The sequence below is a fragment of the Theropithecus gelada genome, chromosome 19, assembly GCF_003255815.1.
Source record: "Theropithecus gelada isolate Dixy chromosome 19, Tgel_1.0, whole genome shotgun sequence".
Lineage (NCBI taxonomy): Eukaryota > Metazoa > Chordata > Mammalia > Primates > Cercopithecidae > Theropithecus > Theropithecus gelada.
Genome location: NC_037687.1, coordinates 46,166,584 through 46,192,772, shown reverse-complemented (window position 1 = coordinate 46,192,772; position 26,189 = coordinate 46,166,584). Strand labels below are relative to the sequence as shown.

At 55.5% G+C, this 26,189-nt stretch overlaps 1 protein-coding gene across 3 annotated transcripts in view; it reads left to right on the top strand.

Annotated features, from left to right (window-relative positions):
• Window positions 1-25,344, top strand: part of CHST8 (carbohydrate sulfotransferase 8) — a 152,567-nt gene extending 127,223 nt beyond the window's left edge. For all 3 annotated transcript variants that reach the window (XM_025367696.1, XM_025367698.1, XM_025367697.1), the window contains 2 exons: window positions 23,244-23,281; window positions 23,785-25,344. In XM_025367696.1, coding sequence (XP_025223481.1) covers window positions 23,244-23,281; window positions 23,785-24,891 — 1,145 coding nt within the window. In that variant the 3' untranslated portion in view covers window positions 24,892-25,344. The remainder of the gene's footprint in view (window positions 1-23,243; window positions 23,282-23,784) is intronic.
• The last annotated feature ends 845 nt before the right edge of the window (window positions 25,345-26,189 follow it).

Here is a 26,189-nt window from a genome sequence, read left to right as displayed (position 1 = left end):
GAGGAGGAATATGGCCTGGGGAAGGATATTTTCCTTTCCCTCAAGACAGGCAGGAAGAGGAGGTGGATGAGGGGCTGTCCACAGAGCTGTCCCGTCCAGCGCTCCCTCCTGCCAAGGGCACAGGAGAATGCCACCTGCCACTCGTCCAAAGCCAGGCTGTTCCCACTGTCTGATCCACGGCATCTAGGGCCTTAATCAATAGTCATTTAGCTATGCCCCAGACACTCACCAGGCCCAGGCACTCTGCTTCCACTTGGTGGCGGTGAGCTCCGGGACCCTCCACATCCCCCATTATCATCTCCACTTTCCAGGGGAGGAAGTGCAGGACCCAATGGGTCCGAACCTGACCAAGGCCCCACACCTGGTGAGAAGTGGAGAGACCGCTTCTGCCAGGACAGATGGGACCTGCAGCCCATGCTCTGGCCATCACACAATGCTACCCGCTCGTCGGTGCCAGCGCCACTGGGCAGGCTTATGGCCGTGTCACCCCAGGTTCCTTTCCCCTGAGCCTTCCTGGCCTGAGGTTCCACTTCTGCTCACAGCTTCTGCTGGGGTCCCAGCTGGGGAGGGGGAGATGAAAGGTCTGGCCCAGACCTGGGACCCAGGGTCTGTTTCTGTCTCAATATGGTATGCGGGGGGCACTCCTGCAGGCTCCTTCAGCAAGCCCACAGGCCCGGCTGCTCACCTTGTCCTCTATTGCAGGAGATGCACATAGCCTTGGACAGTAAGCCCTGATTTCCCTGTTATACAGATAGTGAAACTGAGGCTAAAGGCAGGTAAATTGCTGCCAGTCCTGGGCCCTCTGGAGGCTCTCACAGCTCAGATCCTCAGTGTCTTGGCCACCTTGCTTCATCAAGAAGCCAGTGCAGTGAGGAAGGAGAGGCCACACGATGGATAAGGGTGTGACAGGCCTTGGAGGAGAAGGGAGGTGCAGGCATCAAGACCAAAGGCTCACTCGGAGGAGAGCCTCAAGGAGTGAGGCTGGGAAGCTCCCACCCCACAGGTACACACCCCTGAGGGCATCAGAGGAGTTCAGGACGCCATGTGAGATGAGGCCTGGGTGGTGCCAGAGGGACAGCAGCAAGGGGGGCCCCCAGCAGGAGAGGCCCTGGCAGGCGGAAGGATTGTGCATGCCCCAGGGATGGCAGCAAGAGCAGCTGTGTCCAGGGCTCCCCCAGCTCACCACGGGTCCCGCCTTGTAGCCATGAACAAAGCTCCAAGGGAAGGCAGCAGGCGGCTAGGAGAGCACACCCAGAACCAGAGACAACTGAGTTTGATCCCTGAGTTCAATCCCTGGCTCAGCCACTTGCCAGCTGTGTGACCTTAGTGGGTAAACATGTGTCTATCACAGCTTCATCAGTGTCACGCTGGGGCAAAATAATAACCTTTCTCCACCACCCACCCACCCACCATCCTCCTACCATCCCCCTCCATCCTCCTCACCATCCCCCCGTCTCCCCGCCATTCTCCCACCAACCAACCACCAACCTCATGGCCTTCTGTAGGGGCCAATGCTATGAGCTCTTCACAACCCGTGGGTGGCTGGAATCAGTGGGTGCTCAATGAACCCCATCACTGATGAAGACAGTGGTGATGGGGCGCAGGGCAGGGTCAGGCTCTGCCTCTTAGTCCCTGGGTGGTCACTGGGGCCAGTGACTTGGGCGGGTCCTGTAGTCCTTGGTTTTTCTGCTACTCACCCACCTCCCTCCCAGGCACTGTGGGTGCTAGAGGCGAGTGGGAGCACCTCCCCGAGGCCCCAGGCTGCTGAGCCAGGAGACCCAGGGTCAAGCTCCAAAGGGAGGGAGGACATGTGCCCCCAGCTGTGGGTAGGTTGTATGCCACGTACTGGATGCTGTGCAGCTGGCGCACCGAGCACACAGCTCATGAAAGCCAGGTTGTGGCCCGCGTTGTGCAGCAGCCATTTGCAGGTGCATTATGCCTTGCTTCCTGCCTTTCTCCTGTCCACAGGCTGCACGGTCTGGGTCCTCTCTGAGGCCTGGCGCCCCAGCTAAGTGTGGTCCAGGAAGCTGGCATGGCTGGGAGACCAAAACGCCCAGAGATGGGCCAGGGGCTCAGGCCTGGAAGGACCCTGAGAAGGCAGGATCCCTCGCCAAGGGGGTACAGCAAAGGGGTCTGGAACCCAAGAGAGGAGGGTGACCTAAGGGGGGTGGTGGCAGCATGAGATCACAGGGGTCATCATGGGCTAGTTAAGCAGGGTCATCAGGGTTGGGAGGATGCACTTTTGGGCAGGGTCCTGTTACTTGAGTAGGGTCCTGGCTGAGTTCAGCTTCTCCAGCCTCTCATAACTAGCTGTCTGCTATAGGGGCTGTAGTCACCAGCATAGGCACATGCTGGGACAGACCTCAGGATTTCCTGCTCAGTCCCCTCTGGGGCTATCCCCAGGATCCCAGGGCCTGGATCTGAGAGCCATCCATCCAGGAGGAGAAGCCACCAGAGTTAGCACATCCCTGTGTCCTGGGCCACTCTGCCTCTGCATCCCACACCCCGCCTCTGCATCCCACACCCCACCCCTGCATCCCACACCCCGCCTCTGCATCCCACACCCCACCCCTGCATCCCCCACCCCTAAGCCTTGGACTAAGCCATCCCTGAAAGCTGCCAGAGGTGAGAGCCACTCCCCAGCGTCCAGCAGCGGCTCACTTTCCCATCAGGGTCCAGAGGTATTGATTCTCTTAATTGGTTGCCCATAGGGAAACAAAGAATAAAACTAGGCAAAGCAAAATGAGCCTTTCGTTTTCGTTTTCCAGAAGTGTGGTTCTCCAAGGCCCCAGGCACCAGCCGTCCACCCCCAAGGGAGGGAAGAGGCAGCGATGGGCCGTGGGCCAAGGCTCTTAGGTGGTGCATCCGATATCCTTCAGACCGAGCCTCTCCAGGCTTGGTCCAGGCTCACCACTGGTACCCCTCAGCAGCAGGCAGATGCACCCCTCGCCCCGCTCAGCCCCACAACCCTCCTGGCCAAGCCAGGGAGGGCCTGAGGATTTCATTATGAGTTCAGATTATCATCAAGGACAAGGGGGAGTGATGGCGAAGTTACAAGCTCTCCTTTTAATAATGAATCCCATTTCCTCTTGCAGTTGGTTTTCTTGCAACAGATGCTGTTGCAGAAAATGGAACAAAATGGAAAAGATAAAAAGGCAAGTCATTAACTTGGCCAAAAAGCCTTCCCAGCAGATGTCGGGGATGGCGGGGCAGGGTGCCCACAGCCTGCCCACCGCACCCTCGCCTGGCCCGGCTGCCCAGCTGCCGCCGTGGGGACCCATATGTTCGCAGGATTCACGGCTTGGCTCGGTGTTGGGAAGCGCAGAGCCGCCCTCCCGCTGTTCAATAACTGATGACCATTTTTCTCCAATTAAACTGAAATTGAAGGATCCTCAGACGTAGACATCCAAGGGAAATAATTAGTGCTTAAAATGTTAATTGTGCTCAGATATGCCTGTGCTGTGGCGGCAGCCTGCCAGTGAGCAGGCATAGGTAGGTTACCTTCTGCCCTCAAGCGGCCCCCACCAGGCAGGCTGGTCTCCCCAGGGACCCCAGTGTGGGCAGCCCAAGGCCAAGACCCTGGCACCTTTTCTGATGGTGGACACTGGCTTAATGATAGTGAGACGTTCTGTGAACCCCCCAGCCTCCTGCCTGGCCGGCCCACCGTCCCCGGGCACTGGCAGGCAGCATCAGCGAGCGGTTACAGCAATAACGTGGAATCAGACAGCTCGGGCCTGGACCCCCGGCTCTGCCAGCCCACTGGGGCAGCAATGTGGACGAGGATGACCCACTTAACTTCTTCGAGACTCAGTGAGTGCCCTCATGCCAAACGGGGATAGTGAAACCCACCCTGCTGGAGCCCCCACAGGATTGGGTCATTTCTCTATCCACCATTTTCCACCCCTCAGCATGGGGCCTGCAGCGCCAGCTCCCACATGAACAATGACAGAATGAGTGTTTCCCCTCCAACGGCGCCAGGAGGGTCAGGGATCAGGGTAGCATCGTGGTGTTTCCCCTTCTGGGCAGCGGAGGAGCCCTGCTTGGCCAGCCCCATTCTGAGTCCACCAACCCTGCACCCAGGATTGGATGAGATTTTCTGCCCAGGGGTTGGAGTGAGATTTGCTGCCTCAGCTGCCTGAGCCCCAGGACAAAGGGGAGGCTCTGTCTGGGGGGTGTTGGGCGCCCCAGCTGCCTGAGCCCGGGAGCCCTGGGATGAAGTGGGGGCTGCCCATGCCGACCGCAGTCCCCCCAACCTGCCGCTGCCTAGGGGGAAGCACCGCCCTCTGCCCGGGGAGAGGAATTCACTCCCACAGGGAATTCTCCTGCTCATTACTCGACCCACGCGTGAGCCGGGCTTCGCTGTCTGCCGAGATGACACGTCTAAGAGGCTTAGTCTTCTTTATGCTGTGGATCCCGAGGAAATCCACTTAGATATTCCGTGTTCCCTGATCCGCCACATAATAAGATTCCTTTATCTCTTGTTGTCATGGAAAGTATATATTAACTGATTAATATTAATGTGTTGGCCGATTAATATTAATATCTGAACCGATTCGTATTTCACAGGCCACCATACTGAGGAGCGTGGCAGAGCCCAGACAGCTGTCGGTTTTAGGCAGTTCCCAGGGGAGTCACGGAAGTCGCATCTGACCCTTCCTGCCGCCCCGTGTTATGGACACCCTGTCATTAGCGGTGTCTGTCAGGGCTGGCATGCAAGTGTGTTTGGACTCTGATTGTGGCAATTAAAATCCTTGCCATCCAAGACAGCATATTTTATCATTTAAATAGCATTTTACATTCTCCTAACATATTTCCCCAGTAACATTGTTAAATTAGGTGATAAAAGGTTATTTTTGCTTCTGAAGTTGAAATACGTTACTATTATTCCTTATCTGCCTGGAATTAGAAAGGTGTCAGAATTAGTGTTCTAAAGGTTTCATTATCAAAATTTGCCAGACTTTATAAAACAAACAACATTTTTTTTGTCCTTGTGTTCAACAAAGATGGGCAAAGGCTTTGTCTTCTGACATTGGAGATTGCTTTCAGCGTTTGGTGGAGAGAGAAGCCACAGCCTTCCCTGCAGCCAGGGGGATGCACTGGGGGCTGGAGGAAGGCTCGCTTGCATTTGAATTGGAGCCACCACTGTCACCTGTGCCACGGCCTGGGCATCGGAGGCCACATAGGTCAGGGAGGTCACTCTTGCCCATGGGGACAGCACAGCCAGAGGCTGCACCTTCACTAGGGGGAGCGGCCAGGAGCCTGCCCATCTAGCCTGCATGTAGCTTCTCCATCTCCACTTCCGTCTCCCCTCCAGCACCACTTTCTAGCCCCAGCCCTTTCTAGGTCCCATCTCCAATCCTTTCCTCAGGATCTCTACCACCACCAACTGTCCGCCATCTACCTATTATCCTCCCACCATCTTACTACCATCTACCAACCTCCCACCTTCCCCCTACCACCCACCCACCTTCCCCCTACTACCCACCATCCTCCTACCACCCCCCACTATCCTCCCTCCATCCCCCTCCATCCCCCATCTCCTCACCATCCACCCGCCATCCCCCACCATCCCCCACCAACCTCCCACCATCCCCCACCATCCTACTATCCCCCCTCCATCCCCCATCTCCTCACCATCCACCCACCATCCCCCACCATCCCCCACCAACCTCCCACCATCCCCACACCATCCTCCTACCATCTCCCCACCATCCCCCACTAACCTCCCACCATCCCCCACCATCCTACCATCCCCCCTCCATCCCCCACCATCCCCCATCTCCTCACCATCCACCCACCATCCCCCATCTCCTCATCATCCACCTGCCATCCTCCACCATCCACCCACCATCCTCCTACCATCCCCCCTCCATCCCCCACCATCTGCCATCTCACCATCCACCCACCATCCCCCACCAACCTCCCACCATCCCCACACCATCCCCCACCATCCATGTACCATTCTCACACCATCCCCCCAGTACCCTCTGTGTACCGTCCTACCTGCCATCAGTGTGCCCCCCGTGTGCATCTCCCCATCATCAGTGCATCACATCTGACATGGAAGACGCCCTTGTGCAGCACAAACCCCCCCTCACTCGCACTTGGCAGTCAAAGGTGCCATGAGCCGGGCCTGGGGCCTCATACCTGCTAATGGACTGCTTTATCCCTGCACTTGGCATTCCCAGGTCACCCTGGTCGATGACCTCTCATGAGCAAACCGTCCTTGCTACAGCACTCTAGGCTGCAGGGCTCTTCTGAGGACAGATTTCTCTCTGGAAGAAGCACACCAGGCAGGATAAGGGACTGTTCTGCTGGGATCAGGAGACCTTGCTGTGCATCTTAACCCTATGCCTGCTCTCATCCCCTTTCCCTCTGTTTTTGGTTTGATCCAAGGACAGGATTGACTTTACCAAAGAGGAGGCTCATCCTCTCCCAGACTTCCAACCAGGACGGAGCTTTAGCTGGGCTGGTGGGAACAGTCCAGGGTGTGTGTGGCAGCCCCTCAAGTGTTTGCCCACCTACATGCCAGCTCCAGCCTCTGCCACGTCTCACAGGGACAACAGTCCCAGATGTCAGAGGCAGGGGCGACAGCCTCTCAGATAGACCAGCTAAGAACAGAGCTGGGAGAGCAAGGCTACCAGTTTCCTCCCAAACCCAGGCTGGGGTCTATGCAAATCTGTTGTGGGTGTGAACCTTGAGGTTGATTGCAGAGGATGTGAACCTCTGAGATCCTGCTCTGCAGGGCCAGGTCTTGATGGAAAAGGATCCCTTTCTGCTGAGCACCTGAGTGGGAGATGCCAGCTCAGGAGCACCTGTCTGCAGCCTGATCTTCCTTCTTCCAAGGAGCTCAGCCCTGCAGAGGCATCCTAGCCTGGCCCATCCTTGTGTCTCTCACTTGGCAGATGCAGCAGAGCTAAAGGCTGGAAATGACATTCTCAGGATGCTCACAACCCATGCACCCCCCAGGGGCTCAGGATGGCGCTTTCCTGTGGACTTCAGCATTCCCAAAATCCCTGCTGTCTGCAACCACGGATTTTCACAGAAACTTCTGGCACTGAAAACCTTCTGATGCCCCAGTCAAAGCGCCCACTGCCTGACACAGCTGTGCTGTGCTCACCCCGCCCCGTACTCCCTGTTACACAGCAGCCCCTCGTGCTGTAATCAACTCCCAGACAAACAGAAAACATGCTAGCAGCCGTTGTAAGCATCCCCTGTGTGATTTATTGCCATCATCACAATATTTTGTTTGGAGCTGTAATCCTCCGGACATAAATCAAGTCATTAGAAGGAATGACGTTTAATCCTGCAGAAGATGCTGTGGTGGGCTGAGCAGCAGTGAATCACCTCTCACTGTGAATCACCTCTCACCCTGCTAGTGAATCATTCATTCTAGAAAGAATGGCCCTCCACACACCTACCTGGCCCACTCCTCATCCCCGCCATGCACAGGCGTGGAAGACGGAAGGCACAAGCCAGGCTTCTTTGTTTCCTGGAACAGCACATTTCACAACCGCAAAGAAGTGCCCAAGACACATGCCCGGTGCTCCAGCCTTAGTTCCTCCGGAAATGCACGAAGCCTGGAGGGGCTGCCTCCTTGTCCATAGTGGGCTCTCTTCCTCCCGAGAGCAGCTTTGCTGGTTAGACTTCAAAGGAAGCAGGAAAACAGCTCAGATGTCGTCTTTAGCTCTCCTTTCACGGTGACCCCAGCCACCCTACAAACAGCCATTACATGGGAGCGCATTCCATTTGCAAAGCCGGCGGGTCTAATTGCAGGGCCTTTGGTGGAGATGTGCAGGCAGAGACTAAGCAAGACTTTGAGGCCTTGAAAGGGGAATTCAGGGACCTCGGGCACTGTCTTCCAGGACCCCAGTAAGCTCCTCCACCCCCACCCAGGCAAACACCGGCTTCGAGTTCCCTGCAAATGGCGCCTCTCTTGGAGCAAGGAGACACCCCCAAAATGCTGGAAAGGGAAGAACGGGAAGGGGGTTGGGTCTTGGCTACGGGATTGCGTTAGAAGACTTCATGTTATTGAATAATGTGAATACTGTGATGATGGCAAATTCCAAGTACGCATGAAGATCGTGAAAATTCCAGCTATTTCCAGTGTTTACATCTACTCAATATTCTTGTGCTCAGAGCTAATGAGGCTGGCTTTAGGTGGTGACGTGGGCCTGTTTCAAGGATGCTGGAAGTTGCGGGGCTGGATTGTGTGGTGTGTGTCTGGGCTGCCTTCAAAACCGAGGTATGTGGCCCAGATCTGGCTAATGGACAGTTTCACCCAAGCTGTGTCCTGTTTCCAGCTGAGAGCTGCTACTTGCAGGTGCTACTCAAGTCTGTCTCTGGTTCTCCATAAGCCAGGGTCGGGTCTTCTCCCCCAAGGGCTCCTCCATTCCCTGAGACCTCCCTATCTGGGGGTCCTGGGAGCATGCTATGGGGGGAGTCCCCCCAGACATTTCCCTCACCTTCACCCCTCATGCCCCTGACTCACCAAACCCTCTAGCCCTCTGGCTTTGTTGTTCTGCAAAATCCAACCTCCCCTTTTCCTACTCCCGCCCAACCTGCCTAAGTTCAGATGTCCCCACTCCTCACCTCCATCATAAGGTTAAGAACCTGAATTTGTTTTCCCACTTCCTTTTGGGCCTCACTCTTCTCCAAGTTCCCCAGTCACCTCCAGAATGACTTCTGAACATGCAGCCCTTGGGGATCTCTCTGCCCTTCCCACTTTCCCCAACCCTGCAGTCAGTACCCCAGGGCTCTGGAGACTGTGCAGGTACTGAGATGCAAAGGGCCTGTGGTTTAGGTGTGAGTGTGGTGTGGGGGTGTGAAGCCAGCCCCGCCTGGCATGGCTGTGAGGGGGCAGTGGAAGACAGGCTGTCTGTGCTCCCATGATGGCCTGGGGCCCCCTGGTCAGCCCACGTGGCCCTGTGGGGGCTCCTGCTGCTACAGGGTACTGGGCTGGGCAGAGGAAGAGCCGGCCATTCAGGATAGGCCCAGTGGCTCATGCCTGTAATCCCAGCACTTTGGGAGACCGAGGTGGGTGGATTGCTTGAGCTCAGGAGTTCAAGACCAGCCTGGGCAACATGGTGAAACCCCGTCTCTACTGAAAACACAAAAATTAGCCAGGCGTGGTGGCGTGTGCCTGTAATCCCAGCTACTCTGGAGGCTGAGGCGTGAGAATTGCTTGAACCAGGAGGTGGAGGTTGTAGTGAGCCAAGACCATGCGAAAGAAAGAAAGAAAGGAAGGAAGGGAGGGAGGGAGGGAGGGAGGAAGGAAGGAAGGAAGGAGAAAGAAGGAAAGAGAAAAAGGAAGGAAGGAAGGAAGGAAGGAAGGAGAAAAAATGGCCATTCAGAAGGGAGCAGAAAGGGGCTCTTGGACAGGTATCCAGGGAAGGGGATGTCCCCACAGCCAGCCACTGACAAGCCGAAGATTGGCATCCATACTCGGGTTTGGTGTCTTTTTTTAAGAGCTGGGATCTCACTGTGTTGCCCAGGCTCAACATAGGAGCTCAAACTCCTGGGCTCAAGCAATCCTCCTGCGCCAGCCTCCTGAGTAGCTGGGATTCGATGTGCGCGCCACCACGCCAGTATTATGCTCAAGTTTGACCCCTCAAAGAAGCTGGTGTAATCCTCAGGCCAGAGCCTTCCAAAGCTGCTCTTTCCCCAGCCCTTGACTGGACCTGACTCCAGGTTCAAGGCCCTGCTGTGGGAGATTCACCCCGGCTCTGAAATGTAGACTGTAGCTATCCAGACCCTCAGCAGGGAAGAGCCAGACTGACGGCTGGAGCCTCTGAGAGCTCCAGGCAGTCCCTGGCCTTGTCCTTGCAATCTGTGAATTGCCAGGGTCTCTGTTCTGTTCGAGGGGGGGCGGCACACAGGTGACCCCTCAGCGGCAGCTGCCCTTCAGTGTTCCCTGCAATGCTGGAGAGAAGACACTGGTGTTGGGGGGATAGGGTGGGCCTGGAACTGTAGCTGCCCATTCACTGTGCTTGAGTCGGGGTCGCCACCCAGACTCCGGGACCCCTGTGGGTACAGTCAGTGACCATCAGGGAGCTCTTCCAAGAATCAGAGCACCCATCCCTGAGCCCCTAGGCAGCCCTTTTCAGTCTGGAGCCCCACTCTCTCCAGGGTGTCTGCAGTGCCCCGCTCAGGCCAGAGCAGCCGGCAGCGGGGGGGCACTTCAAAGAAGCATCACTTAAGACAGATTCACTTTTGTGGCTCTTTAGGGTATCACAGCAACAGCTGTGACAGGCTTGACAGCTCCAGGCCAGCTCAGTAATTGACGTGGCAGCCAGAACAATGCATCCCAAGGCCGGCTGGAGCTGGACCGATCATTATCTTGCAGTTGGGCCACCGTGGTAATGAGGCTGCCCCCTGACTGCCTGACTCCATTCCAGGGAATAAGGACGCCCGCTGCCCACGTCTGCCCCTGGAGGGCCTGTCTCAGGGCTGGGCCAGTGGGTAAGGGGCACTTTTCCTGTAAGCAGGCCGTGTTAGCACATTCTTGCACTGCTCTAAATAAACACCTGAGACTGGGCAATTTATAGAGAAAAGAGGTTTCATTGGCTCACGGCTCTGCAGGCCGGACAGGAAGTGTGGCCCCAGCATCCACTCGGTTTCTGGGGTGTGGGGGGCTCAGAGAGCTTTTACTCATGGCGGCAGGCAAGCGGGAGTGTGCATGGCACCTGGTGAAAGCAGGAACAAAGGGTGAGACTTGGGGGCAGGCTGTGCCACACTTTATAACAACCAGATCTCACGAGAATTCATTCACTATTACAAGGATGGCACCGAGACATGAAGGATCCCCCCATGAGCCACACACCCCCCACCAGGCTCCACCTCCAACACTGGGGTTCACATTTCAACATGAGATTTGGGCGGGGACAAATGTCCAAACTACATCAAGACAGCCCCTTTATGGGGCCACCCCAGCTTCAGGCTCCAGCCTGACTCACTCGCTTCTATTTGCTGGTAACCCCACAATGGGAATTCACCATTATTTAGACCAAGTGAGATGTCTTCCTGCAGAGCTGGCTGGAGAGTGGTCACTACATGCCCTGTCAGCCAGACAAGAGGAGGCATTGACGTCCATCCCATTTGACCCACTGGGCATGGTGCTGTGAGGCCATGGCTGCTCAGAGCCCAGGTTGGGATCTCCATGGACCCAGAGAAGGGCAGCACCCATGCCCAGGCCCACTGCCTCTACCCGTCTTTCCCTGAGAAGTGCTGGTACCATGCCCCCACTGGCCCAGAAGAGCCACAGGTGGCTGAATGAGCTCCCACAGGCACATCTGCCCCTGCACCTCTGACCAGCCACCCCTGATCCCCTAAATCCCTCTCCTCCAACTGCCCTCTGGATATCTGCACTTGGGAGACCTGTAGTCAGGTCTCCTCAAAGTCCACAGGGATCTGTCCTGTGCAGGAAATAGCATCAGCATTCACCACTGCTAACACCAAAAGACAGCATCTCCGTCTGCACTCAGCCAGTCCCAGGTCCTGCTGATGTAGTGGCGAGTTCAGGCCAACTAGTCCTGGCCCCCAAGGGCCCAGCCCCACGGGACATCAGTAGTTTGAAATCTGCCATAATGGGATTTCAGACCATGGAAATCAGCAAACACTGCAAACCAGGCTGCTCCCTGCTCCCATCCCACTACCCAGAGAACCAGGTGTTCAACATTTCCCAGCACACCCCCATCTCCCGAAGTGTTCTTCAACTCTCCATCCACTGTCTCATCATCGCCCGGGTCCAGGCCTCAAGAGTCTCCTCCCTGGATAGTGGCAGCAATCCCCTGACTAACCTTTCTTGTGTGTCTTTGTCTCCAACCCAGAATGGTCCTTAAATTCAAAATAACTCCACACCTTAAAGCTCGTTGAGACTCCCCTGGGCCTTAGGAGATATAAGGTCTAGTGCCTTTGCATAGCTGTAAAGCCTCTTCCTCGCCGGCCAGCCATCATGGTTGTCCCTTCCTCCCTCCCTCCCTCCCTTCCTCCCTCCCTCCCTCCCTCCCTTCTTTCTCTCTCTCCCTTTCTTTCTTTCTTTCTCTCTCTCTCTCTTTCTTTCTTTCTTTCTTTCTTTCTTTCTTTCTTCTTTCTTTCTTTCCCTTTCCTCCCCTCCCTCCCTTCCTTCCTCCCTCCCTTCCTTCCTTTCTCTTTTCTTTTGAGACAGGATCTCACTCTGTCACCAGGCTGGAGTGCAGTGGTGCAATCAGCTCACTGAAGCCTCTAACACTTGGACCCAACTGATCCTCCCACTTCAGCCTTCTGAGCAGCTGGGACTACAGGTGCCCATCACTGTGCCCAGCCTAATTTTTTCTTTTTTTTTTTTTAGAGATGGGGTCTCACTATGTTGTCCAGGCTGGTCTCAGTTTTGGCCTCAAGTAGTCCCTCCACCTTGGTCTCCTAAGCACTTGGATTAAAGGTGTAAACCACTGTACCTGGCCCTACCTTTTCTTGACACCCTTCAGTCTCTAGGCCCATCCCTTCATCCCAGGAGCCTTGCCGTCATGGTGGAAGGCCACCAAGCTCTGCCAGAAATGTCCTCATTACCCTCAGGTGCCAATTTATTGTCATGATCTTCGGGAGCTGTCACCTGCAACACTGAGCTAGGTAACATGTCAGTTGTCCCACATTGCCTGCAATGCCCTCCATGGCTGCCATCACACATGGAGTTGCCGGCCAGTGCCTCACCTCCTTGCTAGACTGGAAGCTCCATGAGGGCAAGGGCCACACTGTCCCATTCCTGGTTAAGACACTGTCATCAGTACCTAAGATGCTGCTGGCCCGTACAGGTGCTCCATCAATGTGAAGTGAACGGACTCATGGTGGCAGATGGCAGGACTGTTCCGCGTGGTGTGCTGCAAAGTGGAGGCCAGCCAGTTGGTCTTGCTGTCAACTTCCCACATGGGAAGCAGAGACAGGGCAAGCCAGGGAGCAACATGGGGTTGTGGGCTAGGACCACGCAGATCGTTCTTTCTCATTTGCGGCAACATCCACTAGCTCTGGCTTGTTCTTCCAGGCCCACACGTGTTGAAGGAAGACATGCAGCCAGGCATGGTGGCTCACACCTGTAATCCCAGCACTTTGGAGGCTGATGCAGGAGGATTGTTTGAGGCCAGGAGTTTCTGGGCAACATAGCGAGACCTTGCCTCTATGAAATTTTTTTTTTTTTTTTTTTTTTTTGAGACAGAGTCTGACTCTGTCGCTCAAGCTGGAGTGCAGTAGCACAAGCTTAGCTCACTGCAACCTCCAACTCCCAGGTTCAAGCAGTTCTCATGTCTCAGCCTCCTGAGTAGCTGGGATTACAGGCATCCACCACCACAATGGCTAATTTTTGTATTTACTTAGTGGAGACGGGGTTTTGTCATATTGGTCTGGCAGGTCTTGAACTGCTGACCTCAGGTGATACACCCGCCTCAGCCTCCCGAAGTGCTGGGATTACAGGCATGAGCCAGCACGCCTGGCCAATATTATATATATATATATGTATAGGTGGTGCACACCTGTAGTCCAGCTACTTGGGAGGCTGAAGTGGGAGGAGCGCTTGAGCCCAGAAGTTCAGGGTTATAGTGAGCCATGATCACGCCACTGTACTCCAGCATGGGCAACAGAGTGAGACACTGTCTCAAAAAAGAAAGGAAGGAAGGAAGTGGGGGAGGGAGAGAGGGAAAGAATACATAAAGGAAAGAAGAGGCATGACCTGCTGTAAGCCATGTGCCATAGACTCCTAGAAACCTCACAGGGATGTGCACAGACACACACACGCTCCCCACCCAGGGCATGCTACCTCGCACACACAGGAAGCAGGCACCTGTGCAGCACAAACGTGTGCTGTGGTACATTTCCTCGGCATGCCTGGTGTGACAGACCATTCGACATGCACACCTGATCCCATGTGACATGCACACGTGGAAGGGGTGATGCAGTGGGTGGCACGGGTATGCTGGGGTCACACACACCCTGAACACTGTAGGAGTCACTGCAGGCTCTGACTGAGGAGTGCTGTGAAGCAGGAGCTGAGGATCCCTCCCTGTAGACGGGCAGGGCACCAGCTCAGGACTCCCCTCCCCAGCCCACTCAGTGATGGGCAGGTGGGTAGATGTGGCGCAGGCAGGACAGCTGTTGGGTTCGCAGACTGGCTAACCGGCTGACTGGCTGACTGACAGGCAGCTCTGATGCTCGACTCTCTGACAGCTCCAAGGGAATTCACGGCCAAGGCTGAGCTGACAGGAACCACCCAGTTGAATCGTGGATCCTAATCACGAAGGCGAGGGAACAGAATCACTAAACAAAACAAGTGTGGTCAGAGCCGTCAGGCGCTCATCGGCCCAAGACAGGAAGATGCTGGCTCCCCTCCTCCGCAGATGCACCCCAGCGTCTCTGCGCTGGGGGCAGGAGCTGGGCTGCGGGAGATTCAGCCCCTGCAGAGGGAACCAGGTGATCGGCATGCCGGGAGCAGCTGGCTTCCAACCAGTGGGCTCCGGTCCTGCCTGGCATCGTGCCCCATTTCATGTGCACATTTGTGGATTTGCAAGATGCATATGTTTGGCACATTTTACCAATGAAGTTTTAGCCCGTTTTACCAATGAAACAGGTTCAGCAAGGTCCAGGCACTTGTCCAAGGTCACACAGCAGTGGGTGTGTGCGCTCTTTTCTCTCTTTTTTTTTTTTTTTTTTGAGATGGAGCCTTGCTCTGTCACCCAGGCTGGAGTAGTGCAGTGGCACGATCTTGGCTCACTGCAACCTCCAACCTCCACCTCCTAGGTTCAAGCGATTCTGCTGCCTCAGCCTCCAGAGTAGCTGAGATTACAGGGGCCCACCACCATGCCTGGCAAATTTTTGTATTTTTAGTGGAGACAGCGTTTCACCATGTTGGCCAAGTTCCTGACGTCAGATGATCTGCCTGCCTCAGTCAACCAAAGTGCTGGAATTACAGGCGTGAGCCACCGCACCTGGCCTGTTTTCTAATGTTTGATGTGCTAAGCCTGCATTAAAAGCTGCAACTCCACATGGACCCTCCAGGGTGGTCCTCCGTGTGGTCCACCAAGGGAGAGAGTAAGCCTTTGCTCTGGTCTGAGCCAAAGGTCACTGTGACTGAGTTTGATCATCTCAGCGCCTAGGGGAAGAAGCCCCCCACCCAGAGGCTGAAGCTGGAGGAGAGAGGCCAATGCATGACCAGCTCGATGCAGCTGTCCAGCGTGTCTGGCCTGACTGCTGCCTCCCCTCAAGGTCCACACTCTGACCACAGAGTTGTCATCAGGGCCCCGGAGCAGCCAGCACCTGTGCCGGGGCAGCCCTGCCACCTGGAACCCCACATACCTGTCCTGTGTCCTAGGGCAGCAGGTGGCCATGACTGTGACAGAGGCTGGTCTCCAGGCTGTGCCCTGGGGACCCAGCAGAGAATGTAAGAAGTTGGATTTTCCCATGAACACAGGTGAGAATGGAAGGCCCTTGAGTGAGGCTTTCTTCCGGGCAAGTTCTGTGCCCAGGAGTCCAGGCTGCCAGCTCATTGCTGCGTGTGTTGAAAGTTCAGTTTTGCATCTAATTTGCATATGAACAGCCTGCCCCAGGTGGAGGATGCAGTTCACAATGAGGCAGTCAGAGGCCCACGGGGACAATGTGCCCCTCAGCCCTGGACCAGCGGAGACCTCACAAGGGCAGAGCCTGAGCCGGTGGGAGAGGAGCCAGAGAAGGTGTGGCCCCGTCCCAAAGCAGGCCCTGGCCTAGTGTACTGTGGATAGCAAAAGGAGGTTCCTAAGCCAGGCTTCATGGCCACTGAGCCAGGGCTGGGAGTGGACAGACTCCTCCAGTGGGATTGCCCCTGTCTGCATCTAGCTAGGGGGCTGGCACGTGCTGCCCAGATGCGTGGGCCCTTCCCAGCTGGGAGGCTCCAGTCAGAACCCTAGGCCCAGCTTCTGGGAAGCCCCATACGCCTCATGTCCAAGGCCAGCTCTCAGTCCAGAAAGCACCAGCCTTTCCACAGGCATTGACGGGCATTGTGCCAGAATGACACAGACGGACAAGACACAGGCCCTGCCCCAAAAACATCGAGAACTAACAACCCTTCACTACTGATCAGCAGGCAACCTAAACCAGCAGACGAGCTATTTCCTCACCTCCTTCAGGCTATCCTGCCCTGTCTTCAGAACATCCAGCTGGGCGTGGTGGCTCATGGCTGTAATCCCAGCACTTTGTGAGGCTGAAGCAGGAGGATCATTTGAGTCCAGGAGTTTAAGACTGCAGTGAGCCAGGATTATGCCACTGCACTCCAGCCTGGGTGACTGAGCAAGACCTTATCTTAAAACAAAACAAAAAAAACCCAAAAAACAAAAAACACTCTTAAAGCCCCATGAGATCACATGAGTCCCTGTCTGTACTGGGTCAAATTGGGTGCCTGCCCCACCCTGAAAAAATGCTCAGTCCCGGCTCCCTGTGCTTGTAAACTGTGACCTTACAGGGTCTTTGCAGATGTAATCAAGTTGAGGCCACTAGAGTGGCCCTTTTTTTAAAAAAGAAAAATTATTTCCATAGGTTTTTAGGGAACAGGTGGTGTTTGGTTACATGAGTAAATTATTTAGTGGTGATTGGTGAGATTTTGATGTACCCGTAACTGGAGCAGTGTACACTGCACACAATTTGTAGTTTTTTATCCTTCACCCCCTTCCCACCCTTTCCCCGAGTTCCCAGAATCCACTGTATCATTCTTATGCCTTCGAATCGCATCTGCATTCACATAGCTCAGCTCCCACTTATGAATGAGAACATACGATGTTTGGTTTTCCATTCCATTATTTCACTTAGAATGATAGTCTCCGATCTCCTCCAGGTCGCTGTGAATGCCATTAATTCACTCTTTTTTATGGCTGAGTACTATTCCTATATATATACACACACACACACACACACACACGTATGTATGTGTATATAATATATATAGCTCATGTATCAGAGTTTCTTTATCCACTGTTGATTGATGGGCATTTGGGTTGGTTGAGTGGGCCCTATTTTAATATGATTGATGTTCATATAAGAAGAGGAGAAGAGACACACGTGTGCAACAGCCTTGTGAAGACAGAGCAGAGACTGATCTTCTGTTGTTGCAAGCCAAGGAACACCTGGGCTGTTGAAAGCTGAAGAGTCGAGGAAGCATCATCCCTGCCCAAGAGGCAGTGGAGGGAGTGTGGCCTTGCCGGCACCTTCATTTTGGACATCCAGCCTTCGGAACTATGAGAGAACACATTTTTGTCATTTTAAGCCCCTCTGTTTGGTTAATTATATACGTCATCTTGCCTAGGCCATGGTTCCCCAGGGTTTAGACAAACGCCAGTCTTTGTGTGTGTGTGTGTGAGAGAGAGAGAGAGAGAGAGTGTGTGTGTGTGTGTGTGTGAGAGAGAGAGAGAGAGAGAGAGACATGGAGTCTCACTCTGTTGCCAGGCTGGAGTGCAGTGGCAAGATCTTGGCTCACTGCAACCTCAGCCTCTCAGGTTTAAGTGATTCTCCTGCCCCAGTCTTTCATGTAGCTGGGAATACAGGCATGCGCCACCATGCCCAGCTAATTTTTGTGTTTTTAGTAGAGGCGGGGTTTCACCATGTTGGCCAGGATAGCCTCGAGCGCATGTGGTCTCGCGATCCACCCGCCTTAGCCTCCAAAGTGCTGGGATTACAGGTGTAAGTCACCATGCCCGGCCAGGAAAGCATTTTTTAGATGTGATTTGCTGTAAAATGTGTAGCCTTTGAGTAGAGGAAATGACCTTCCACAATGTGGGTGGCCTTCATGCAATTAGTTGTAAGCCTGAAGAGAAAAGAGTGAAGTTGCCCAAGTAGGAGGGAGTCTCGGACGGCCTTCCCATGCAAGCCGCAGCACCAGGTCTTCCCTGGGTCTCCAGCCTACTGGCAGATTTTACATTGCCAGCCCCCAGAATCACATGAGCCAGTTTCTTATAATCAACCTCCCCCATCTCTCTCCTGTCTCTCTCTCCTCTTCTTTCTCCTCTCCTTTCCTCCTTGTGTCCTCTCCCTATCTCGCTTCCCTTTCTCCTTCCCTCCTCCCCCTCTACCTCTCCCTTCCCTGTCTCTTTCTCTCCCTCTCTTTCCCTGCTCCGTATATATGGACTCTCTCTCTCTGAGAACCCTAACTAGCACCCCTCCCCGCATTCAGAGCCCTCCATACTTCCCATGGAGCGGAGCTTGGCATTTCCCTCTGGCTTCTCTCCCCCGACCCACCTACCTTCTCTCTTGCCAGCACCCTGCACTCAGGGCAGGCCATCTGTAGCTCAGCACTGCACTGTGAGATCAGGTGCATGCCCGGTCATGGGGCTGCCCCAGAGCTCGGAGGCCTTTCTCTTGCGCATCTTGGGTGTGGGAGCCGCTTCTTCCTAATGGGGGTGTGGGAGCAGCAGGGCAGAAGCCGACAGCCTGGGCTATCCGGGACAACAGTGTTCATCCCACCAGATGCCACTGTAAGGAGCCCAGGTGGGGCCCAAGCTCAGAATCAGGGTCCTGCAGGTGCTGGGAACCAAGATGCAGCCAGGAACTTACCTTCAGGGAACCCCTGCCTCCGATCGGGCCAGCCTGAGCCAAGAGAAGCAGTCGAAAGCCCTGGAGGCTGCCTGGCTAGTTGGGCAATGGAAGTGGACGTGGAGTGGACAGCGCCAATGGGTGTTGGACAGCCTGCCACGAAGCCATCAGAAGCCCCCAGCACGTGGAAATGCGGCCACACAAATGGCTCCATCAGGAAATCCTAAAAGACCAAGAAGCACGACTCAAACTCAACCACAGACAGGACTTGGGACTGGCATGGCCGCTCCTGCCCTCCTTCCCCAGTTCTCTCCCATGCCTGTCCCTCTGCAGATTTGACTCCTTAAGGACAGACGCAGTGATGAGAGTGGCAAGACCCTCCCGTCATCGCCCATCAGGGCCCGGGGCTGGGCCATGAGCAGCCAATGCAGCCATCACTCTCCCAAGAGTGAGCCACACGGGGCTGGGGCAGGCCAAGAGTTCCTTTGAGGCACTTGGGTCCTGTCCTCACCTGTCAGTGCTGTCTGTCTATAGGGCCTGACCAAAAGGCTGCTCTCCAGTTACCACCCTCCATGGGTCCTGGGCAGTGGGGATTGGGGCTTTTGTGTGGCACCCTGCAGGTCTTCCTCCTGTGAGCCTAGAGAGAAGTGGGCAAGAGACCCTCCTCCTTGGACATGCTGGTGGTATAGCCCCCTCCCCAGCTGTGCCCCAGGCCCAGGCCTGATGACTAAGAGACTGGCCTCACACACTCATCAGCCTCTGCCTCTCCTCAATCAGGAGGCTTTTCAGCTAAACGCTGAGAACTTCAGCCAATGAAGAGTTCACACCGTGGAACACATTTGGCAGTGCCCATAACTCACGCCTTGTTTATTCTCACCGATGCTTTTATCATAGCACATGTGTTCCAGCCACTCCATGCATGTCATCTGTCCAGAAAGAGAACGTGCTTGTTTATTTCTTACTGTGCAGGGGTATGGAGCTCCCTTACAGACTGTGAGCGTTATATTGAGAGGAGAGAAGAGGTCACTCAAGACACCCAGAGTGGGGTGTACGTGGTTGGTCTTGGATTCTGTTGCAGGAGTGGAGGTGGGGAGGCAGGGAAGGTGCATGGCAGCATTGGTGGTGTTGGATGGAAGAGGAGTTGGGTTTGGCTGGAGTTGCTCTGCAAGGCCACTGATGTTATCTAGATTGTACGTTTTATTTGGGGGCTTGAGAGGGGCTGGAGGTGGTTATACTGAGGCCAAACTCCTTCCCACCCATAAGTCCTCCCAAGGCACTGGTACCACTGACCCCTGGTGGCAAACTTTCCTCATCTTCGTGAGCCCTTAGCTGCCCTTCCCTGAGCCCTCATGGAGCTGTCCAGGGTCCTGACGTGCAGCCCACTTAGGGATGTGCAGACCCCTAGCCCAGGATACCTAAGATTTCTCCTGGACTTCACTTGCCCAGAGCGAGCAGTGGTCTTTGCTTCAGCCTTTATCTGAGTGGTGCATGGAAGAGCAGCTTTCTCCCTAGTGGGGACACTAGGCTCATGGCAAAGGGGAGGTCCCTTTAGAATTCCTTCATTATGTTTCTGTCTTTATTCAAAAGTGAACTTGTGGCCAGGTTTGGTGGCTCGCACCTATAATTCCAGCCCTTTGGGAGGCCGAGACAGGAGGATTACTTGAGGCCTGGGGTTTGAGACCAGCCTGGGCAACATAGCAAGACCCCATCTCTATTTCTAAAATAATGTAAATTATTATTTTTTCTTTTTCTTTATTTTATTTATTTATTTATTTGAGACAAAATCTCGCTCTGTTGCTTAGACTGGAATGCAGGGTGTGATCTCAGCTCACTGCAATCTCTGCCTCCTGGGTTCAAGTAATTCTCATGTCTCAGCCTACTGAATAGCTGGGATCACAGGCATGCACCACCACACCCAGCTAATTTTTTTGCATTTTTAGTAGAGATGGGGTTTCACTACATTGGCCAGGCTGGTCTCGAACTCCTGGAGTCAAGTGATCAGCCCATCTCAGCCTCCCAAAGTGCTGGGATGACAGGCATGAGCCACCGTGCCTGGCAGTAAATTTTTAAAATTGTTAAAGTGAGCTTGTGGGGATAGGGCTAATCTTTGCCCGATAAGCTGCCATAAGTTTAAGGGTTCGGAATAACTTATGGCAAACTCACGCTCTGCTTAAGATGTTACTGATCTCTCTTATTGTCCACAAGGCAATTTTTCCTTTCAAAGGAGGAAGTTGCAGACAGGTTGGCTTATGGACACATGTAAACAGGAAATCAGGAGACTCGCCCAGCCCCAGGCTTTGTCTAGCAGGAACTTTTCCTGTAGTTCATGCCAAGGGCTCTAGCTCAGCCTGCATTGGAGTGGGACAGCCCCAGAAGCTTAGGCTCAGAGTCCAGAGGTCCAGGAGACAGTGTCCCCCTGTCCAGTCCTCACAGGTAAAATGGAACAGGACCACAGCCCACTGCCCTCCGAGGCTATGGGGACAGTGCCAGTGGGAGATCACGGCCTTAGGGGCTGCAATCTCAACAAGCACATGGCCTTCCATCTTCCACCCGACTGGCAGGATCCCTTTTGGAAGTGGCTTCTCAGCCCCACTCTTGGCCAAATCTAGCATGACTCATTTGCTCCAGAAAAGGAATATATAAGCACCGTCACACCTTGACGAGGTGACAGGAGTGACAAGCAGAGTGGTTTCCTACATCTGAGACTCTGAGGAGGAGAGGTGGTTTAGCAGAGCCAGCTGCCATCACCAGAAGAAAATAATTAAGGAAATCTGGCAGAGTAGAGTAAAACCAAGTGGTGTGGCAGGTCCCTTCTGGTGAAGGGAGCTGTCATCATTGGCTGCGGGAGAGGAAGGAGCTCTGGAGGCTCATGCTGGGACAGCTGCAGTAAAGATGGGACAGGGAAGAGGAGCGGGTGGCTGTCAAGGAGGGAAATAGACTCTGGGGATGGCAGGGGGTGGCAATGAGCAGCTTGATTCTAAAGACTCCTCTCGCAGGCCAGGCATCTGCTGCTTACACCCCATACCCTGAGTGGTGCAACCAGGTCTACTTGGAGCTTCCCCTCAGCTTCTGAGGAAGAGTCTAGAAGGCCTGTTTCAAAGATCCCCTACATGCACACATGTGCACATAAGCTTGGGAGTGCCCAGGAAGACAGGGACGCTCTGCCCTTTGCCCAGGGGAGAGAATACCCTTGTTCTCAGCCCAAAGGGACAAGCAGAAGAAAGATGAAGTGTGCCCCAGTTCTGCCTGTGTTTCTGCCTCTCCTGGGACTTGAGGAAGGTTCTGGCAAGCTCAGGGAATTCAGGCTGTCCATCCCAGAGCTGACATTGCATCCCCTTCTTGGCTTGCTAATGACTGAAGGAGATGTGCGGGCACAGCCTTAACCTTAGACTGTCTGGGGCCTGGCACTGGCTGAGTCTGTAAAACTGGACCCCATGGAGAAATCCACAGACTGTCTGGCTCAGGGAAGACCTGGATGTCCCTTCACCAGCTGGGCTCCTGCCACTGGACCTCTGCCCAGGACATAGAGACAGCCGGGAAAGTGGTGGGACACTGGAACCCCCCATCCGCAAGCAGCAGCCAAGATTTGCTGAGGTGTGGTCAGGCACGGTGCCCCAGCATGCCAGCCAGAAGATCCAGCTCTCTGCTTAAGGGATAGCTGGCTCTGATGGTGACCATGGCTTTTGGCAGAGCCTCAGGACAAAAATGTCCACCCACATGGCACTGGAACAGAAAGATCCCCTGATTCCTCGGTGGCCAGGTAGGGACTGGGGAAGGAGGCTCCAGCTTCTAAATAGATTCCCCGCAAAGGGAATCCCCTTGTCCTCCCAGGACTTTCCCCCAAAGCAGACCAAACAGGGTATGACTCAGAATCTTCTACTCTGGTCAAAGGTTCACCTCACCAGAGCTTGTTTCTTGGGTGAGCCCAGCCCAGGCATGGGCCTCCTTGGTGGCCAGAGGGGGCTTTCCAGAGCATGGCCAGTGAGGCACTGATCTCTCTCTGTCTTCCTGATGTCATCAATAAGTTAACGCTGGACAATTACCCTCCACCTGGGCACTGCTTAGGGCTTTGAGGGAGACCAAGATATGCTCAGCTCACCCCAGAACTCCAGAGCCAGCCGAGAAGGCCAAGATCTCAAAGGAAATACCCAGGTTAGGGAACTTCCTGGAGCAAGAGGAGAAGCAGCACGTTCCATTCCTAGGCCTGGTGTGTGCAAAGGTGTGGGTGTGAACCTGTCATATTCCAAGCGTGGAGAGTCCATAGTGGCCAGAACTGGGGCATGGCTGGTGGGGTGTGGAGAGAGGGTGGATGGAGCTTTCTGAAGGGTCCTTTCCCTGTGACTTAATGACATGGTGGGGTGCAGGAGGAGGTGGCCTGTGAGAGTCCTGGCTGCTCCACAGGGCAGGTGTGTGGGTACACCTGGGCAGGATGCCTTTCCAGACCTTGTAGGTCACATCAGGAGGCAGGCGTGATGCAAAGAAGAGAGCCTCAGCTGTGAGCCAGTGGGACCACATGTTTGCTGCGTTCCTGTTTTCTGCATGGGTAGGGGATGGAGGGGCTCCAGTACTGAGCCATGCCCTCTCCCCATGCCCTAAGCTGCCTTTCCCTAGAGCCTACCCCAAGATGCCTCCAGCCTGGATGTCCACAGCCAGCAGCCTATAAGCAGTTCCCTGGGTGCCACGTGGCACATATGCTGCTAATACTGTCCTCTCCTCTGTTTGCTTTTTAGGAATAAAGTTCAACATCAGGCCAAGGCAGCCCCACCACGTAAGTTCTGAGAGTCAGATAAATCTCAGTGCACGCAGCCCCAGGGAAACTGGGAAGGGCTGGGAAGAAAATTAGGAGCTCACGTTGAATCCATTCTTGGAAAGAAAAATGTGTCCAGCCTTTCCCGGGAGCCTTGGGAACAAAGCCCAGGGCTCTGGACCCATGAATTTCCCTTCCTTGTTACAAGGCTTCTTTGCACGGTGCTAATAGAGGCAGTAAATCTGAGCCCGCCTGCAGGCCACCTACTCCCGCCACCCTCGCTCAGCCCAGGTTCCTGTGAGGATCGCGCCATCTTGTGGCCGAAATGACGCTTGCACCTCAGCGGGAGGGAAGCTTTTGGGTGCTGGGCCAGGGCTCAGATGGGAGGGGTCTCACCCATAGGGTCAGCCTGTGTCCCTCACCTGAGAGGGACAGGAACCCCAGCCGTGGTGAGTCTGACCTGTGTGGCCCCCAGTGCCCAGCTGTCCTTTCCACCCAGATAACCACTTCTCTTCTTGCCCCAGGATCTCCCACCAGGCGGCTCCCAGGATGGTGACTTGAAGGCACCCACAGAGAGGATCACTCGGGACTTGTCCAGTGGGGCCCCGAGGGGCCGCAGCCTGCCAGCGCCTGACCAGCCTCAATCCCCGCTGCAGAGGGGGACCCGTCTGCGGCTCCGCCAGCGCCGTCGCCGTCTGCTCATCAAGAAAATGCCAGCTGCGGCGACCATCCCGGCCAACAGCTCGGACGTGCCCTTCATTCGGCCGAGACCCGGGACGCTGGATGGCCGCTGGGTCAGCCTGCACCGGAGCCAGCAGGAGCGCAAGCGGGTGATGCAGGAGGCCTGCGCCAAGTACCGGGCGAGCAGCAGCCGCCGGGCCGTCACACCCCGCCACGTGTCCCGTATCTTCGTGGAGGACCGCCACCGCGTGCTCTACTGCGAGGTGCCCAAGGCTGGCTGCTCCAATTGGAAGCGGGTTCTCATGGTGCTGGCCGGCCTGGCCTCGTCCACCGCCGACATCCAGCACAACACCGTCCACTACGGCAGCGCCCTCAAGCGCCTGGACACCTTCGACCGCCAGGGTATCTTGCACCGTCTCAGCACCTACACCAAGATGCTCTTTGTCCGCGAGCCCTTCGAGAGGCTGGTGTCAGCCTTCCGCGACAAGTTCGAGCACCCCAACAGCTACTACCACCCGGTCTTCGGCAAGGCCATCCTGGCCCGGTACCGGGCCAATGCCTCTCGGGAGGCCCTGCGGACGGGCTCTGGGGTGCGCTTTCCTGAGTTCGTCCAGTACCTGCTGGACGTGCACCGGCCCGTGGGGATGGACATTCACTGGGACCATGTCAGCCGGCTCTGCAGCCCCTGCCTCATCGACTACGACTTCGTAGGCAAGTTCGAGAGCATGGAGGACGATGCCAACTTCTTTCTGAGCCTCATCCGCGCGCCGCGGAACCTGACCTTCCCGCGGTTCAAGGACCGGCACTCGCAGGAGGCGCGGACCACAGCGAGGATCGCCCACCAGTACTTTGCCCAGCTCTCAGCCCTGCAACGGCAGCGCACCTACGACTTCTACTACATGGATTACCTGATGTTCAACTACTCCAAGCCCTTTGCAGATCTGTACTGAGGGGCGCTGCAGCTGGCCGGGCCGCCCTACCCTGGTCACTCACCTGTGCTCCCAGGCATCCTCCTGTCGGTGGCGCCTCATCCCGGGAGCAACAGGGCTCTGAGGACTTGAGGAGCCGTGGCTGTGGGAGGAAGCAGGCCCTGGGCGGGGGCGGGGGGGCAGAGGCACCTAGCCTTGGATGGGGACCCCAGCCCCTGGCCTGTACATGTTTCCTCACTCCTTGACTGAGGGAGAGGCTGAGGACTGGGATAGACACCCCGGGAGCTCAGCCAGCAGTTTCGATGAGCAGGGAAGTCTGAGGCCCAGAGGACAGGGGCCCCAGCGGTAAGGGATATCCTGCATTCCCTTAGCCATTGCCTTGGACCAAACCACATGGTTTGCAGCTTTTCTACGAGCCAGGGGGGAGGTTCCCTTGGATTAAGGTTCCAAATAAAGCACATGGTTTCCAGAGCAGCAGTGTGTACTCTGTGGTGGCGTGGGAGCACATGGACCCTGGGCTGGATTTTCTGGGGCTCTTTCTGCCTTCCTGGGGCAGCCTGAGCCAGGTGCTGCAGGCCCCACTGCAGAGAAGTCCAGTTCAGGAGCAGCCTCGTGGGAGGAGAGCACAGAGGACCCAGAGGCTCTCAGCCAGGGCCTGCAGGCATCTGAGGCTAGGGCGCAGTCAACTGGGGTGCTTCCGTCTCAGTCCCGGCACATTCATCCTGAAAGGAGAAGATAGGCCTGTTCCTATGGTGGCCTCCTGGGGTGTCTTCTTATCAATGCACCTTGCAGAGGCCTCTGGGGACTGCCAGAGCAGTGGCCAGCTCTCCGGGCAAGCTGCTAATCAGGGCTGAGGCTGGGGCCGGGGCGCACGGTGCATGCATCTCAGCGGGTGTGGTGCTCTCGGTAGGCATCGAGGCTGTCCCTGGCTTTCTGCACCTCTGGGCCAAGCAGGACTCTGGCCTGAGGCTGTCATCTGCAGACACTCACCCTGATCCCTGGCCCCACTCACCTGACAAGACCGCCTCAGGGCTGTCAGGAGGCACCTGCTCTGGAGGAGGAGAGGAGAAGCCGCAGAGGAAACGTCTCCAAAAGCATACATGTTCACACCCGACAGGGCTCCAGAAGTGTCAGCAGCCAAGGTGGTTCTGGGAAGGTCTGGGAGGAGGTGTTTGTTGGAGTGTTGAGTGCGGGCATGAGTGCGGCTGCATTTGGGTATGTTTTGTGATGGGAAAGGCTGCCTGACTCTGGAGTCTCTGCCCTCTGTCATCCTGTCTGCAGGAACCTCTTCATGCCCTCCTGGGTCATTCTGTGGGTTG